At 42.0% G+C, this 19,508-nt stretch overlaps 1 protein-coding gene across 1 annotated transcript in view; it reads left to right on the forward strand.

The window, feature by feature from the left end:
- LOC145392688 (ankyrin repeat and SAM domain-containing protein 6-like) overlaps positions 1 to 19,508 on the forward strand; it is a 320,191-nt gene that overhangs the window by 113,676 nt on the left and 187,007 nt on the right. Inside the window, exon 5 of the mRNA XM_080266995.1 lies at positions 17,336 to 17,484. Coding sequence (XP_080123121.1) covers positions 17,336 to 17,484 — 149 coding nt within the window. The remainder of the gene's footprint in view (positions 1 to 17,335; positions 17,485 to 19,508) is intronic.

The following is a 19,508-nucleotide window of genomic DNA, read 5'->3' on the forward strand; positions in this document are numbered from 1 at the left end:
CAGTGTCCAAGACCGCGTCAGGGCAACTGAACAGCCAGGCAGGCTGCTGGCAGTGAGCCAAGCAGGGATGGGGGGGAGGGCAGGGGGATGGGGAGGGAGACAAGCAGGGGTGGGGAAGGGTGGGGGGACAGGGAAGGAGACACAAAAGCCAAAAAGCCCTTCTACCCCCCCCCACCCAGTCTCTCTCACTCATTCACTTTTACTCACTTACTCACTCACTCACCACTCTCACTCACTCACAAACACACACACACACACAAATGCAAGGATGAACCCAAATTGTTTTATAGATTTGTTAATGGCAAACTGAAACAAAAGGAAGGAATCACCAAACTGAAAGTAAAAGGAGAGGTCTATAAAGATGCAACAATGCAAGCTGAAATAATGAACAAATGTTTCCAATTGGTTTTCACTAATGAAAAAGAGTTTGTGGAAGGAGAGGGAGTGATTAGAAATGTACCAGTGATAAAAGATATAAAAGTGGAGGTACAGGAAGTGTATAAATTACTGGAAACTCAAGATGTAAGGAAAGCCCCAGGACCTGATGGAATTTCTAGTTGGGTACTGAAGGAATGCAGAGAACAACTGGCAGATAAAATTCACAGTTTAATCGTGTGTCCTCTGGATAAGGGGAAAGTGCCACAAAAATGGAAGAGGGCAAATGTGGTACCAATTTTAAGGGAGGAAACAGGGAAGAACCCCTGAATTATAGACCAGTGTCTCTGACCAGCATGGTTGCAAAATTGTGCGAGAGAATCCTGAAAGACAGATGGATAAAATATCTAGAAGAGATGAATATTTTGGCTAAATGTCAGTTTGGATTCAGAAGTGGAAGGTCATGTGTTTCTAACTTGTTGAGCTTTTACTCAAGAGCGATTGATGTGGTACAGGAGAGAGATGGTTGGGTGGATTGTGTGTACTTAGACTTAGAAAAGGCCTTTGACAAGGTACCTCATAAAAGACTAATGTGGAAACTAGAATATATAGGAGGACTGAAGAGGAAACTTCTGGAATGGATGAGAGACTTTTTGAGAGACAGACAAATGAGGACAGTAATAAAGGATAGGATGTCTGGATGGAGGGAAGTAACATGTGGAGTCCCTCAAGGCTCGGTGTTGGAGCCAGTAATGTTCCTGATTTACGTAAATGATATGGTAGATGGAGTGAACAGTTATGCAAGTCTGTTTGCTGATGATGTAAAGATCTTGAGGAAGGTAGAGGTTGAGGAGGATTGTAAAATGCTGCAGGAGGATCTGGATAGGATACATGATTGAAGCCGGACGTGGGAAATGAAATTTAATGTAAAGAAATGTAAATTATTGGAAATGGGTAAAAGTACCAGGAGGCCATCACTGAATTATTTGTTGGGTAACGAATTAATCACAAAAATGAGAGAAGAGAAAGATTTGGGAGTGCTGGTCCAAGATAGTTTGTCACCAGAAAAGCACATTAACAAGGTAGTTGGAGAGACTTATAAACTCTTGACTAACATAAGAGTAGCATTTCATTATATGGATGAGGAGATGATGAAAAAATTGATAGTGGCCATGATCCGCCCCAGGTTAGAATATGCAGCAGTAGTGTGGTCCCCACACAAAAAGAAAGATATAAACAAGATTGAGAGAATACAAAGAACAGCAACCAAGATGGTCCCCAGTCTGGCAGACCTGTCATACAGAGAGAGGCTGGAAAAACTGGATTTGCCTTCCCTAGAGGAAAGGAGAAAAAGGGGAGACATGATTGCAGTGTTCAGGACCATGGTGGGAGTAGATAAAATTGACAAAGAAGATCTGTTTGTATGAGATAAGAGAGCAACAAGAGGACATGGAATGAAATTGAAAAAGTCAAGCTGCTTGAAGGATATCAAGAAATATAGCTTTCCTTACAGAAGTATAGACTTACAGAATAGCCTGGACAAAGAGATCGTCCAGTCTAAAAACTTAAACGAGTTTAAAGCTAAATTTGATTTACTGAGAAACAGCGACGGAAACCCATGAGCATGGCACATTCCGTGTATATCACAATTAGGTATATTAGGTAAATACATAAGTATTTGGAACGACTTAGACGAAAAGGTGGTGCATGAGAAAAACATTCATGTGTGTAAAGGTAGACTTGATAAGTGTGGATATGGAGACAGGACAACATGAGCATTGCTTAATTCCTGTATACTACAAATAGGTAAATACACAGACACACACACACACACACACACACAGCTTTGGGAAAGCAAACTTTACAGGATTGAGAAAATTCTTTGAAAATGCAGATTGGAGAAAATTCAGAGAAACAGGAGAAATACAGAGGAAGTGGGAAATCTTTCTAGACCTCTATAATTTGGGAGTGCAAAAATATGTGCCAAGAGTAAGGGGGAAAGAAAACAGGAAAAAGGAGTGGTTTAATAGAAGGTGTATGATAGCAAAAAAAAGAGAGGGACATGGCGTGGAACAACTGGAGGAAGAGAGGTAATAACAGAACAAAGGAAGAATATAAAAGAACTAGAAATGAATATACAAGGATACATAGAGAGGAGGAAAGGAACTTTGAAAAAGGTATAATAGACAAATGTAAGGATGAACCCAAACTGTTTTATAGATTTGTCAATGGCAAATTGAAACAAAAGGAAGGAATCACAATACTGAAAGTAGATGTAGAGGTCTATAAAGATGCGGCAATGCAAGCTGAAATAATAAACAAATGTTTTCAGTCAGTTTTCACAATGAAAGTGAGTTTGTGGAAAGGGAGGGTGTGACTAAAAAATGTAGTGATGAAAGATATAAAAGTGGAAGTACAGGAAGTGTATAAATTACTGGAAACTCAAGATGTAAAGAAAGCCCCAGGACTAGATGGAATCACTAATTGGGTACTGAAGGAATGTAGAGAACAACTGGCGGATAAGATTCACGTTTATTTGTGTGTTTTCTGGATGAGGAGAAAGTGCCTCAAGAATGGAAGAGGGCAAATGTGGTGCCAATTTATAAGGGAGGAGACAAGGAAGAACTCCTGAATTATTAGACCAGTATCCCTAACCAGCATGGTTGCAAAATTGTGCGAGAGAATCCTGAAAGATAGATGGATGAAATATCTGGAAGAGATGAATATTTTGGGTGATAGTCAGATTGGATTCAGAAGTGGAAGGTCATGTGTTTCCAACTTGTTGAGCTTTTACTCGAGCAGTTGGCGTGCTACAGAAGAGAGATGGTTGGGTGGATTGTGTGTATTTAGATTTGGAAAAGGCCTTTGACAAGGTACCCCATAAGAGACTATTGTGGAAACTAGAGCATATAGGAGGACTGAAGGGAAACCTCCTGGAATGGATGAGAGACTTTCTGAGAAACAGACAAATTAGGACAGTAATGAAGGACAGGATGTCTGGATGGAGAGAAGTAACAAGTGGAGTCCCCTTGGGGTCTGTGTTGGCACCAGAAATGTTCCTGATTTATGTTGATGATATGGTAGAGGGAGTGAACAGTTATGCAAGTCTGTTTGCTGATGATGCAAAGATCCTGAGGAAGGTAGAGGCAGAGGAGGACTGTAGAATGCTGCGGGAGGATCTGGATAGGATACATGATTGGAGCCAGAAGTGGGAAATGAAATTCAATGCAAAGAAGTGTAAAATATTGGATTGGGTAAAAGTACCAAGAGGCCATCACTGAATTATATGATGGGTAATGAACCTGCCACAAAAGCGAGAGAAGAGGAAGACTTGTTAGTGCTGGTCCAGGATAGTTTGTCTCCTGAAAAACATATTAACAAGGATAGTTTGTCTCCTGAAAAACATATTAGCAAGTTAGTTAGAGAGATGTATAAACATCTGACTAATATAAGAGTACCATTTCATTATATGGATGAGATGATGAAAAAATTAATAGTGGCCATGATCTGCCCCAGGTTAGAACATGCAGCAGTACCGTGGTCCCCACACAAAAAGAAAGATATAAACAAGATTGAAAGCAAAGAACAGCAACTAAAATGGTCCCCAGTCTGGCAGATCTGTCTTACAGAGAGAGGCTGGAAAAGCTGGATTTGCCTTCCTTAGAGGAAAGGAGAGAGAGGGGTGACATGATTGCAGTGTTCAGGACCATGATGGGAGTAGATAAATTTGCCAAAGAAGATCTGTTTTTATGGGATAAGAGAGTAACAAGAGGACAAGGAATGAAACTGAAGAAGCCAAGCTGCTTGAAGGATATCAGAAATATAGCTTTCCTTATAGATGTATAGACATGTGGAATAACCTGGGCAAAGAGATCATCCAGTCTAAAAACTTGAACGAGTTTAAAGCAAAATTTGACATATTGAGAAACAAAGACGGGACCCCACGAGCGTAGCTCATTTCCTGTATATCACGACTAGGTAAATACAGCTAGGTAAACTAGGTAAATACACACACACACACAGAATTAGGTATACGGTATTAGGTAAATACTTAAATATTTGGAACAACTTGGACGAAGAGGTGGTGTATGAGAAAAACATTCGTGTGTGTAAAGGTAGACTTGATAAATGTGGATATGGAGACAGGACAACACGAGCATTGCTCAATTCCTGTATACTACAAATAGGTAAATACAAATAGGTAAATACACACGGGAGACAAGCGCAGTGGGGGAGGATGGGGTGATGATGTGGGAGACAACCAGGGGTGGCGGAGGGCAGGGGGACAGGAAGGGAGACACGCCTGGCAGTGCTGAGTATGTTGGGGTATGGAAGGAGGGATGGGGGAGGGGAACAGAGGGGATGGAGGGAGGACGGGAGGACCGGGATAACCTTGTTTCAGACCTGGGGAGAGGCAGGATGTTGGACTAGCAAAGCAACAGACATCCAAATTGTTCGGATTGTGGGAATGTTCCCCTGTTTCTTGTGTTTGGTCTTGTGAAGTACCGGTTATTGATGCACCGGATAATGTGATATGGGTTTACATGCATACACAGGAAATATCAGTACAGTAAAATCCCAGGTTACGTCACTCTCGACTTGCATCAGTCTCAAGGTTACGACAGTCCGGTACAAGGAAATTTAAAAAATAAAAATAAAATAATGAAGAAAGAAACATAAAGCACAGGTCTTAAAGTGTTACTGTCTGCCCTGAGATGTCTCTTTCCACTCTGTTCACTTCTCATCTCTCCTTCCTTATTTCCTCTCCTCCCTCACTCATCCCTTGTCGTTTCCCCATTCCTGTTTTCATCCTTAACTCCCTCCTCCTTCTGTTATCCCCCCTCTCGTCCTTATTCTTTTTCCCTCCCATCCATTTTCTCACTAATCCTTAATCCCTCATCTGTTACTTGTTTCCCTCCCCATTCCTCTCTTCTTTCCCCCCTCCTCTTTATTCCCTTCTTTTCCTAACTTCCTACACCCATTTATCCTTCTCTTCCCCCCACACATCAAGCTTTTCTTTTCCCCGTTTTCTTTCTCTCCTCCCTTCCCTTCTTCCTTCCAGTTCCTTTAATATGCTCTTCCCCTTCTCCATTCCTCTCTCCTCCCCCTCTTTTTTTTCCCCCTTCATCTTATTTTTTCCTTCAGTTTCTTTCATTTCTCCCCATTTCACACACTCCTATCTCCCTTCTCCCTTCTTCTGTTCATCACCTTCTTGTCTCGTCCATCCTGCATTCCTTGTCCCTCGTATTTCACCACCTCCCCACCCCCCAACTCACTCCCTTGAGGTATAAATGTACGATGTACTGTCAGAAACTCGAGTCATGTACAAAATCAACTTATGTCACATCTCAGAAACGGAACTGTGATGTAAATCGAGACCTTACTGTATTTCAGTAGAAGCTGGTACAAAGCATTCAAAAGTATATTCCAGTGTCATGCCCATCCATCAGTAAAAGCAAATACCAATATTTCATTCAATATTAGTTCACAACAAGCAGCAGGAAAAAAAAAAATGCTAATCATCATCATCATCATCATCCGGACCTCCTTTCCCACCTTAGGGCAGGGTGAGGAGTAGCAATGTCCAGACAGCCCTGATTTGCCCAATCCAGTGGGCCATGCATCTGTTTGCTCACCATTCAAGCCCCCAGAATCTTGAATCTATTTGATACACCAAGAACATTCTTCACATTCTGTAGCTTCACATAAACGTATAGGACAGTCAATCCGGAAGCTGTCATATTAATATGGGGTGCCAAATCTCTGATCATGCACTTTTCCTCACAACATTCATTCAGCCAGCTCAATCTCTTGTCAGTCCTCTAGCCTCACCGACTTCCAAATCCCTCTTTCTCACTCACTCGTCCACCATATCCCTCCACCTCCTTGGTCTACCTCGACTCCACCCTCCTTCAAAATTGCTCATTGATAATACAGTGAATATCATTAAGAAACAAGTATAAGCCTCTCATAAATGTTTTATTCATCATCATCATCAAAGCCCAGAAAATCATCATCTTCAAAGTCAGGCACTGCTAAATCTTCATCCCCAAAGCCTGAAAACTGATCATCACTGTGATCATCCAAATGAATCTCCTCACTCCTGGCATTCTCCGAATCAGAAACTGAATTATCACTGTCTTCAAACAAGAAATTGTCCTCGGTACCATCAATCGTTTTCTTTTTTAAAGGCTCCAACATGCTTGCACGTGTTGGCCTTGGTCACCTAATGGCGGCTCTCCACATTGCACGATCCATTGCAGCCTCCCTGTTCAGTCCCTTAACCCTGAGGTCACACTTAATGACCTCATCCCATGTCTTTCTCGGTCTACCCCTCATAACCCCACCCCCAATATTAACACTTCTCACCTTCCTCACCCAATTATCATCCTCCATCCTCTCCACATGTCCAAACCATCTCAATCTACCTCTCCTCTTCACAACACCAATACACTCCAGTCCCATCCTTCCTCTCAACTCTTCCATCGTAAACCCACCCCCTCCAGGCCTTGGACGCAGGGACGCACTGCACATCCACCTAATCATTGTCATATCTGTACGTCTGAGCTGGTGAATATCATCCTCCTTCACTGCCCAGGTCTCACTACCATACAGCATTACACTCCTAACACATGCTGCATACAAAGATCCCTTAGCACGTAGGGAGAGTCCTCTCAATGTCAGGAGAGGCAAGAACTCCCTGAACTTCTTCCAACCATTTCTCACTCTAGCCACAGAGCTAGCTCCAGCCCCACCTCCAGCACACAACATGTCTCCCAAATAACAAAACTCTTCCACACACTCAAGAGATTCACCAGCAAGTTCAATCCTTTCACGTCTGACAATCTCCACCTGCTCACCCCGACACGCCGTACACATAAAATCAGCATTATCTCGCAGTCTACCTCTGATACCACTACATCTCTTATGCACCCATTTATCACAAACACCGCACAAGATGGAATTACTTCCCACGCCCTTGTGGCAAACTGCACATAGCCACTCTTCCTCATCTTTGACAGTACCGCCACCAACCCTAGATATCATCACTTTTGTTTTATCTGCATTTACCCTTAAACCTTTGTGCCCCATACCATCTCTCCACTTCCTAAACCTTTCCTCCGCCTCCTTTTCGTTCTCTGCAATCAACACCAAATCATCAGCATACAACAACTCCCATGGGAGTCCGTTTCTAAAGTCATGTGAAAGGGCTTCAAGTACAGTACCATGATAAACAACATGGGACTCAAGAATGACCCCTGATGCACACCAACATTCACGGAAAACTCATCACTCAAATCTCCATTCACTCTTACCTGGGTGTGAGCACCCACATACATAGCCATAACCACCCTAACCAGCCACTCCTCCAAGCCAAGCTTTCTTATTGCCCACTTCACCACCTCTCTAGGGACTCTGTCAAAGGCCTTCTCCAAATCAACAAAAACAAAATAAAGATCCCTTCTCCTACCAATATATTTTTCCTGAAGCTGTCTAACAATGAGTATAGCATCAGTGGTCCCCCTACCTGGCATAAACCCAAACTGCATCCCATCAATATTCACTCTTTCTCTAATCATACCTTCTAAAACTCTCTCCATTACCTTCATTATCTGATCAAAAAGCTTTATACCTCTGTAATTTCCTCTTTCCAGAGCATCACCCTTCCCTTTATACACATTTACAATTACACTCTTCAGCCAATCATCTGGGACAACACACTCATAAATAATCCTATTTATCAGGTCAGTGACTAAACTCACCCCTATATCGCCTGAGGCCTTCAACATTTCGGCAGGCAACCCAGACACACCTGCTGCCTTCCCCACCTTCATCCTGCCTTCCCCACCTTCATCCTGCCTATTGCCTCACTCACAGTAGCAGCATCAATCAAAGGCCAAGGGCCAGACACTGGATCTGCTGGCTCCAAACGTTCCCTGTCCCAATCAAACTCCTCATTCAACAACCGGTTATAATGCTCTCTCCATGCATCTTTAATATCCTCACTGTTCACCACTACCCTTCCTTCATCATTCTTCACACACTGCTCAACTATAATATCCTGATTATCCCCCTTCACTTGACCTGCCACCCTAAATATCATATTTTTCCTTTCCCCATGATTTAGGTTATCAAGTAATAGTCTCTGTGACTCAGACTTTGCCCTGTATACCTCTCTTCTAGCCCTTCGCTTGGCAGCCAAATATTCCTCTTTGCTACCACCCTTCTTCTATTCCCGGAAAAGCCTTCTTTTCTCCTTAACTGCAGCTTCTACACCCTCATCCCACCACCATGTTACTTTATGTCTTGGTGGTCCTCTTGTCCAACTGCATGTTACATCAGTAACTCTCAAGAAATTGTTCTTGAGGACCCTGTACTGTTCATTAACGCCTCTGTCTACAGCTCTCTGTTCAGCCACCACTCTCCTCAACTCGTTATTGAAGGCATCCCTTACTACTTGGTTTTTCAGCTTCCATATTTTCCTCCTAGGTACATAAGTCCTCTTTTTCATCACTTGTTCTTTAAGCACCATATCACAAATCAATAGTTTGTGCTGCTACACACACTCCTCACTTCGTATAACTTTAACATCCCTCACTAACCTCCTATTGGCCCTCCTAACCAGAAAATAATCTATCTGACTGCTATTTCCCCCAGACTCATACATAATTAACCTACTGTCTCTTTTCCTAAAATATGTGTTGCACACAATCATGTCCGTTGCCTCCCCAAACTCGAGTATCTTTTCCCCTTCTGCATTCCTTAGACCATACGCACATCCTCCATGCACTCCTTCATAACCTTGTGCTGCTTCACCTACATTACCATTTAAGTCCCCTCCCAAAATCACTATCTCATCATCCCGCATACCACCCACTACATGTATTAAATCATCCCAAAATCTATCTTTGTCTGCTTCATCCAATCCTGCCTGTGGAGCATATGCCGATATAATTGCAGCTATCTTTCTGCCCAACAGAATTTTCACTAACCCATGTCATTACTAATACCACACTAACTCCTTTCATTTAATACCCATGTTTTTATTTCTTCTTCAGTTTCTGGCCATTTTACATTTCCCTTATGGAGAATGTGTTTACTATATCTAGCATCTTTCAGCTGCTGCTCTTCTATACTCCAAGTTCTTATCATTTTTTTCATTGGTTGCAGCCCAAAGTACCACATTCCTTTGTGTACTCTGTGACACTGTGCTTGAATGCATTTTTATTGCAGTGTCTGCATTGGTTGTGAGCCATGGGTTAGTGATAAAAGTAAATTTAAAATGTCAGAATATCATAAACTTTACCTCTGACAAGAACAGCTCTGCGGTGTGTCCTGTGTCGCCTGTTTTGGTTAATAAGAGAGGATAAAAAGAGAGTGAATGAGGAATTTGCAAGGAATTTGAGAGTAAAGTGTAGGGGAGGTAAGAAAATGCCCTGGAAAGAGGTAAAAAGATTTAGACAGGGTGATAAAGAAGTTAGTTGGGAACTGAAAGATAAAAATGGTGGATTGCAAGTGGAGAAGGGAAAAAAAGTAAGCAAATGGAGAGAAGACTTTAAGGAACCGTTGAACATAGAGAATGAAAGTAATGCAAGTATAATTGGCTGGGGAATGGCTGGGAGAAGGAGGGATGTGAGAAAAGAGGAAGAAATCACTAGGATTGAAGTTGTGGAAGCAGTGAAGAGAGTCAAATGGGGAAAGCCCTGGGAATTGATGGAGTGTGTGGTGAAATGCTGAAGCATGAGGAATAGATAGTAGGAGAATGGATGTGGAAGATGTGCAGATTGGCCTGGGGAAGGTAAAGTCACGGAGGCTTGGAAGCCAAGTGTAATTATTCCCCTGTACTAAGGAAAAGGGTAAAAAGAAGTGTGGTCAATCACTGGGGCATTTGTCTTCTTAGGGTAATAGGAAAATATATGGTAGGATACCTATTGACAGAGTTAGGGAAATAACAGAGGAATTAGTTGGAGAAGAACAGGGAGGTTTTAGGAAAGGAAGAGGTTGTGTACTGGTATATCAGATTATTCATTCTTAGGTCTTTATTGGAAAAGTTTCTAGAGAAGGGAAAGACGTTGTATGTGGCCCTCATTGATTTGGAGAAATCATATGACAGGGTTGATAGACATGGAATGTGGAACGCATTAAGAATATATGGAGGAAGTGAGAAGTAGAATGCTGTGTACAGTACATATGAGGGTTCTAAGGCTTCAGTGCACGTGGACAGTGAACTGAGTGAATTTTTCTACTTGAAGGTTTGATTGAAACGGATGTGTCATGTCTCCATGGTTGTTCAGTCTGTATATGGATGGGGTTATAAAAGAGATACAAGGTAGGGCAATGGATGTTGGAGAAGCCCTAATGTGAGAGGACATTGTTTGGAAACTCCCTGTACAGTTGTTTGCACGTGATACTGTGTTGTTAAGTTCAGACGAAGGGGACCTACAATGCATGGTGAATGAGTTTGGGCGAGTGTGTAAGAAATGGAATCTAAAGGTGAATGTAGGGAAGAGTAAAGTTGTAGCCTTTGAGAGAAATGAAGTCACTGAGTGTACAGAGAAGTTTGATGAGGTGGAAAAGGAAATGTGAGTGCATTTAAGTACTTGGGTAGTGTGATGAGTAAGGATGGAAGTTTAGAGGGTGAAGCGCTTGAAAGGGTACAACAGGGAAGAAAGGTTGCTGGTTCTTGGAAGGCAGTGATAAGAAACAGGGAAGTGAGCATGAAAGTAAAAAACTTACTACATGACAGTATTGTGATACCAACCCTGACGTATGGAAGTGAAGCTTGGAACTTGTTTGAGGGACAAAAGTCAAGAGTGAGAGCAGTGGAATTGAATTATTTAAGAGGAGCCTGTGGAGTCACATGGAAAGACACTGACAAATGAGGAAGTGAAGGAGCAGTGTGGTGTGTATGTGGATGTGATAGAAAGCGTTAGGAGAAAAACATTGAGGTGGTTTGGCCACGTGGAGAGGATGGAGAGCAAGAGACTGACGAGGACGGTGTATTTGAGTGAGGTGGAGGGGGGGAGAGGGAGGGGAAGGCCAATGATTAGATGGAGGGATGATTTTTTTTTTTTAATGTATGGAAGAAGGGACCAAAGGCCAGGAACTCGCAAACCATTCCTTTCAAGAAAAGAAAACAAAAACAATACAAAAGAGAGGCATATTCAAGATCTGTTCATTTCGAGATGGCAGGACACACAGTGTTCAAAAGATTGGAGATCATAGAAAGTTGGAAATACAAATAGAGGGAGACAGTTCCATAGCTGACCTGTTGCATAAATGAAGGACTGGGAGTAAAAGTTAACTCTTGCATTAGAGAGTTGGACAGAAAAGGGGTGAGAGTTTGATGCTGGACGGGTGCTACTCACCCGTCATGGTGGTGGAGGGATGCAAGCAGACAGTTCAGAGGAGCTGTGACCATTGAAGTAGCAATAGAAAAGAGATAAAGATGCAACAGTGCAGCAGAGAGACAGAGGTTGAAGGGAGCCAGTAAGGTGAGGAGAATTAATGAGATGAGAAGAGCTGTATGTGGAGAGCTTCTCAACACATGAGAGTTCTACTCTGTACAGAGGTGAATAAAACCTGTGTATAAAGCCAACAACTGTGCAGAGGTAAAGAAGGTACGGAGTCGGCTTAGCACCCCTATCTCTTGGAAGCCAATTTTACAACAGATGTAAAATGATCTTTCCAAGTTAAGTCCTGAGAGAATGAAACCCCAAATATGTTTAACCCCTAAACCGCGGGGTTGTTTTTGCTTGACTTGCATGTCTCGCAGGCATATTCGCGCTCTGACAGACTTTATAAAAATATTTGACAAAAATCAGTTATTAGTCCTAGAATATTAAAATTACATTTGCATATGGCACATACCTTCAGCTTTCTCCTGGGATGTTTGTTGAGCCTTCGTCGAGAACCGTAGGACTTGTGGAGACCTCTGAAGTTGGGTAATGAAGTCTCCACTTTACACTTCACGACAACCTGTAATATGATTATGTAATATTACCACAGCCTGATATTATCACTGGAAACACTATTCTATGATTCTCAAATAGTTTGGAATCCATACTCAAAAAAAGAACACTGTGAAAGCAATGAAAATTACGAGTGCGTATGACCTTCCCACTTGCGCTCGTTCGCCGCTGGTGTTCTGTCATTTATTATTCATAAAAACACTCACACTTTATATTTCTATTACTATATAACACTTATATATATATGCAGTCTTTATCCATAAGTTTCCTTCAGTAATAGTAGTTTATTGTCACTGTAGGCATTCAATTTCCCTTTCAGTAAAATATGTAGCATTCACTTTCTCGTCCTGTATACTAGCGTTGAGAGTGAATCTGTCACTTTCACTTCCACTTTCATAACTCATAGTATTCATACATGCTAGAGTGAAACTTTCACTTTCATTACTCGTAGTATATATACTCGTATTCTTATAATACTACTCATTTACATTTCTATTTACATTCTCTATTTTATTTACATTATTTACATTTCTATTTTATTTACACTAGCACTGTCACTTGCAGTAACTTATACAACTGTTTTCCATTGTTCACTTATATTTACATTCATTGCTTTCACTTGCTGTTTACACATTATTTACAAATTATTTACATTTCCACTTGCACTGTTTTATTCACCAGAAAGATCGTAGTCACTGTCTATCATTTTCATTGACAAATTAGCCAGTTGACATTCCACAGCAGTCACTTAGCCCTTTACCCCTTTCCACACGAGGTTTAGTAGGGGGTAGAGGTCACAGGGACCTTTGCATGGGGCTAAAAAGCGGCGGAATTGGACAGGCGCGAATCCGACGTGGTTCCACCTTGAAAGACGACAGTAAACTGAATACAATGTGGTGGCCTAGGGGGAGTACAATACTGCCAATGTCAGCGTGGTGACAGCTGCTAATATATACGCTATGAAATGATTGGCAGGAAATCTAGACAATACATAATAAATTAGGTAGTTCCAGGTGAATGTAAATATCACTTAGGCTTCTCCCTTCCATTCTTATATATATTTTTATTACGAGAATAGATTATACGGCATATTTCAAGGGGAGATGAATTGCGAAAATTGGCGAACGAGTGCGCATGAGGTGTTGACAGATGATAATTAGCCAATTCCAGGTGTATGGCACTATCACTTATTTCTTTTTTGTATATATTATTTGGTATAAGAATAGGGCATAGGGGTTATGTCAATGGATGAAATCAGTGGAAAATTCCTGGGAAGATTTACTTAGCGTAGCACGGCCGGGCAGGCGAGAGGAGAGGGTAAATGAGGGGAGGTAGGGAGGGGAGTCTAGAACGGGGAGAAATGGCTAAGTCGTCAACAATGGATGGGAGTACAGATTAGATTAGGAGTGCTGACTAGTGTTGGACATTGGCAGTACTGAGAGATGATACAAGCCACCACTTGAAAGCCCAGGAGAATTCAAAATAACACAGAATCACAAATGTGACGCCCCGCGGTATGATCCCTTGCTCCCAAGCGTCACGAAAGTGACACCCTGTGGTTAAGGGGTTAAGGATGATGCAGGATTGAGCTGGGTATTATTAAACGTTATTGGGCTCCCTTGTGGAAGATTCTGTCGAGTTGATAGGTGTAAGAACTGAGTCTTTGATATATTAAAAACAACAATATTACCTCTGCCCCAGTCAGACATACGAGCCAAGTCAGGCATTAGGTGTGTCATAGTCGCATCCCTTGTTTGTTGAAGTAACTGCTGAGATGAACGTTGCGGGAACCAAATGGAAAGGTGAAGGGTGGAATCATCAGTGTATGAGTGGATAGGCATAGATGTATAGCTTAGAAGATCATTGATGAATAAAGGGAAGAGAGTTGGTGTTAGGACAGAGCCCTGAGGAACACCACTGTTGATAGATCTAGGAGAAGAACGATGGCCGTCAACGACAGCAGCTATAAAATGACCAGAATGGAAGCTATGGATGAAGGTACAGATGGAAGGATAGAAACCGTAAGAGGGCAGTTTGGAATTTAAAGATTTACGCCAGACTCGATCGAAAGCCTATGAGATGTCAAGTGCAATGACAAAGCTTTTGTCAAAGTCCAGAAAGGAGGATGACCAGAGTCTGAAAGGCAGGTGATAAAATCGCCAGTGGAGCGACCCTGATGGAACACATAATGACAGTCAGAAAGAATGTTGTGATAGGAAAGTTGCTTTAAAATTTTTCTGTTAAGAAAAGACTCGGAAATTTTTGAGACACAGGATGTTAAAGCTATTGGGCAATAGTTAGAGGGTTGGGAATGGTCACCCTTCTTTGGGACTGGCTGAATGATAGCAAACTTCCATCAAGAAGGAAAGGTAAAATTTGATAGACAAAAGCAAAAGAGTTTACCCTGGCAGGGTGTAAGCACAGAAGCACAGTTCTTGAGGACAACAGGATGATCTCCATCAGGCCCATATGCCTTGTTAGTACAGTATTGAGGCCAGTGATGGCAGAAAAGACATCAGTTGAAGAAATTTTAATGTCAGCCATGAGGAAGTCAGAGGGGGGAAGTGATGGAGGAACAGCACTGGAATCGTCTGAGGTGGAATTGGAGGAGAAAGGCAGAGCGAACAGATCTGCTTTATCAGTAGAGGTAAAAGCTACAGAGGCATCAGAGTAGAAAAGAGGAGGGAAGGATGATGAGGTAAAGTTGTTAAAATGGTTTTTAGCAAGGTCCCAGAAGGAGCGGGAAGAATTTAAGTTGGAGAGTTGAGAGCATTTAGTACGGGTGAAATTTTTTTTGCAGAGCGAAGAACACACTTAGCCCGATTCCGGGCAGAAACATAAAAAAATGTGATTCAGGGGTGGGTTGGCTCTGGTGCCTTTTATAGGCCCCCTCCTAATTGTGGACAGCATTAGAACAAGCGTGATTAAACCAAGGCTTTTTTGCTTTAGTCAAAGGATATGAGAAAGGAATGTACGCTTCCATGCCTGAGTGAATAACCTCCGTAATGCGCATAGCACACTCAGATGGCTCCAGGTCATGGAAGCAATAATCATTCCAGGGAAATCCAAAGAAGTACTGCCTGAGGGTCTCCCAGTCCTCAGCTCCAAAGTGCCATAGTCAGTGTTTCTTTGAAGGGTCCACAGGCCATACTGGAGCAGTAGGATAGGTTAAGTAAGGTAATAAGGTTGTGATCGGAGGAGCCCATCGGAGAGGATAGATTAACAGTGTAAGCAGAAGGATCAGTTGTAAGGAAAAAGTCAGGTATGTTGGAACTCTCTCCAAGGTGATCAGGGATATGGGTAGGGTGCTGTACAAGCTGCTCTAGGTCATTAAGGATAGAAAAATGTAGGCTTGTTCACCAGGAGGATCAGTGAAAGGAGAGGAGAGTCGAAGGTGGTGGTGAACATTGAAATCTAGAATGGAGATTTCAGAGAAAGGAGAAACAGATAGGACGTGTTCCATCATAGAAGTAAGATAGTTGAAGAATTTTTGATAGTAGAATTAGGGGATAAGTAAACAGTGCAGATATATCTAGTCAGAGAATGACAAGAAAGCTTAAGCCAGAGAGTAGAGAATTCAGAAGAGTCAAGTTCAGGAACACAGCAAGATAAGTTGTTACGTACATGTACACAACACCTACCTGTGGCTTTGAAATAAGTATAGAGAAAGTAGGAGGATGCAGAGAAGGATTTGCAGTCACTTGCCTCACATAGCTGAATCTCAGTTAGGAAGAGAAGGTGAGGTTTAGAGGAGGAGAGAACAGAGAGAAAATTAGAGGAAAGGCCATGAATGTTGCAGAAATGAAGAAATGAGTCAGACAGTGGTTCAAGACAGCTCATTGAGTTGTCACTGGGAGAGGGGCGGATGGTGGGGGCATTTATGGTACCCCCCCTGGACTCCGAGGCTTGGTTATTAGACACCATTTTTTTTTTTTTTTTCTAAATTTTGATAAGGAAGTGTAGTGTGTAATGTGCATGTAGTTTGGTGTTGACAGTTAGAGAAACTTGTATTGGAGAGCATGCTGGCCTACTCTCTGTTACTGAAACACTTAAAAAGTTCAGCAAAGGGGGTTGGTCAGGAACTAGCCCCGAAGGCTGATGAAACGGGAGCTCCAGCTCTCCCTGTCATCAGCTTTCCATCCACCTTGAGAGTACTGCCATGCTCGACTGGTGCTACAGTCTACTGCCTGTATGGAGTGGAGAGGTGTATGAGAGATGGGGGGTGAGTTGGATTAGGGCAGTAAAATGGCGGGGGACAGGGCAATATGGAGGTGATTTGTTTGTAGCCACCCCTTATGGGAATTAAGGCTTCTGGCAAAAGATGGATGGGTAGATAAAATATCAAATTACATCATATTATAAGGTATGAATTCAAGTGAATTGTGAGACAAGCTTTCCAGAGAAAGTCTTATTTTCTCCATCTTATTTTCCCACCCCATCAAACCAAAGCATTTTCTGATAAGAAACCCACCTAGATCTGACCTAACCAAACCTGTAGTAACTTCGCCTAGACCTATACAAATTACAGTAATTCTTCACGTAACACACTGTCAGTGACATTTTTCACATGAAAGCTGTCACAGTAATTAGCATAGGAGCAATTTTCACATAAAATGCTATTGTTCAGAATGAAGTTGTCAGGATATGCAATGAAGGATTAGGGTTGAAGTAGTTCACATATCTCAGTACCTCAGTACAGTGGTGCCTCAAGTAACATGGTTAATTACAGGAAGGAAATAAAAGTTATCCTTGTACTGAAATAACATCTTAGCATTAGCCTGCTATTTTCTCTCTCTCTCTCTCTCTCTCTCTCTCTCTCTCTCTTTCTCTTTCTCTTTCCTCCGCTGCCGCTAAAATTGTATTTTCTGTCATATCATATCCATGTACGAGTAAATTTTTTCTGTGTGAAAGATTCACATCACTGTGATTTTAAGACATAGTAAAGTCATGTCATTATGCTTCAGTAAATTATCTTAATCTCTGACCAGGTTCACAGTGTGATCTGATGGAAGCATCTCGTAGTGGCAATGTGACAGCGGTTCAAGAGATTCTACTAAATGATCCAAATCAGAGCCGCATCCACACCCCAGATGGAGCAACACCTCTCATGATGGCAGCCATGATGGGACACCTGCAGGTCATTCCCATCTCATTTAGGTTTTTGTGTATTTTATTAATACCTTCACCACCAAAGGTAGAAGGATGTTATGTTTTCACTTCATTTCACTTAATAGTAAGGTGATGGAAGGCTCTTATTGTTTAACAGTAGTAGACTGTCCATATTCATACCGGTATGGTTCCAAATTGCTGGGTTCAGTTATTCATGGAGACCAGATGGCCTTCTTTGAGAACGTCTGAAAACCTTCCAATACGTTCAAGAAACATCTAGAAGCACTTAAAAGTGTTGATACGGTTTCCCGTGACACTCTGTTCGCACCAGCACCACACATACAACCTTTCCCACACTTTCCAATGTTGCCCACACTACCGCTTACCATGCCTTTGTGACTACAGTCCCACTCAAGTGAATCCCTGCCACAGTCAAGCGGTAACCACCCCCATATACAGCCATACTCGTGCCAAAATCCTCAGTCAGAAATACCATACATTTACAAGAGTGTTATATAGTTATATATATATATGTATATAAGTGGAAAAAGAGAATTGTATAATAAAAACCAAAAAAGTTCCTTCCCTCTGCTTAATACTATGTATGTCCAACTGTCCAATTTTGTTCACAGAGCAAGAAGAAAGGAATTAATGTACACCACTAGCAGAGTAAAATTAGCATGTTTCAGAGTATAATTATAAATATATTTATTTCTGTTAAAATGAAATTAAAATACACAGCTGAGCTTAGTAAGATCCATTCTGTCATTCATTTTAGAAAGAAATTCAATACAGGCAAATAAAGGTAGCAACAAGAAGCAGTGCCAAGACACAGGCAAACCCGTCCCCGGCAGTCATTTTATTTCTGATGTAAAAAGACAACAGGATATATAGTCAAAGATGTCACATATCAGATTTGGAGTAAATCAGGTGAAAATTGACAATTTTATGCCCATTTGACCCACCTGACATTGACCCCCGTACTGCTAACTGGGGGGTGACTGCCCTGATGTAGTGAGGCATGTTATGAGAAGCAGATTTGAAAGATGCACCTGTAGGGTTTGGTTTCATGTTGATATGACGAATTTGAAAGGAGTTTCGGCGAAAAAACGATTTTTAACCATCCCCATTGTTTTATATTTTTTTGCCCTACAGCTTGGGCCTCGGCCCGATTTGGCCCAAAATAATATCAAGTGATCAGAAGGTCATAGCCCATCTTCCCTGTAATTTTAGTCAAAATCGCACCAATAGTTTTCACGTAAAGTAGTCAACAGACAGACAGACGGACAAGCAAACAAACAAACAAACAAACCGGTTGAAAACAATATCTGTCCCCAAGCCCCTCCGGGGCAGGGGTGGAAAATAATTTATTTTTTCCATATTGCAAACAATATGCATGCATGCATGCATGGACCTTGGTCACATATTGGCGGATCTGCACTCAGCTCAATCTCTGATAGCCTCCCTAGTCAGTCTCTTATCCCTGAGGTGACACTCTAAGACATTGTCCCAGATCTTTTCAGTCTGCCTCTTGCAACCCTACCCTCAGTGTTCACACTTGTCACCTTCCGATCCCAATTTTTATTCTCCGTCCTCGCAACATTCCAAATTATCTCATTCTACCCCTCCTCATCTCAACACCAATACATTCTCCAGTCCCATCTTTCCTCTTAACTCCTCAATCATAATTCCCCCTCCCCCCTCAGGCCTCGCAGTCAAAGGTGCACAACTCATTTATCTAATCATTGTCATTTCTGTATGTTTGAGCTTCAGTATCCTCTTCCTTTATTACCCAGGTCTCACAGCCATACAGTATTACACTCCTAACACATGCCGCATACAAAGATTGCATAGCACAGACAGAGAGCCATCTCAGTTTCAAGAGAGGCAACAGCTCTCTGAACTTCTTCCAACTACTCCTTACCCTTGCCACAGAGCTAGCTCCAGCCCCACCTCCAGCATATAAGATGTCCCTCAAATAACAAAACTCTTCCACACACTCAAGAGATCTCCAAGTATCAATCCTTTCACTCCTAACAATTTCTACATGCT

This window comes from Coenobita brevimanus, chromosome 23, assembly GCF_032717465.1.
Source record: "Coenobita brevimanus isolate Jiangsu-jjx chromosome 23, ASM3271746v2, whole genome shotgun sequence".
NCBI classification, from domain to species: domain Eukaryota; kingdom Metazoa; phylum Arthropoda; class Malacostraca; order Decapoda; family Coenobitidae; genus Coenobita; species Coenobita brevimanus.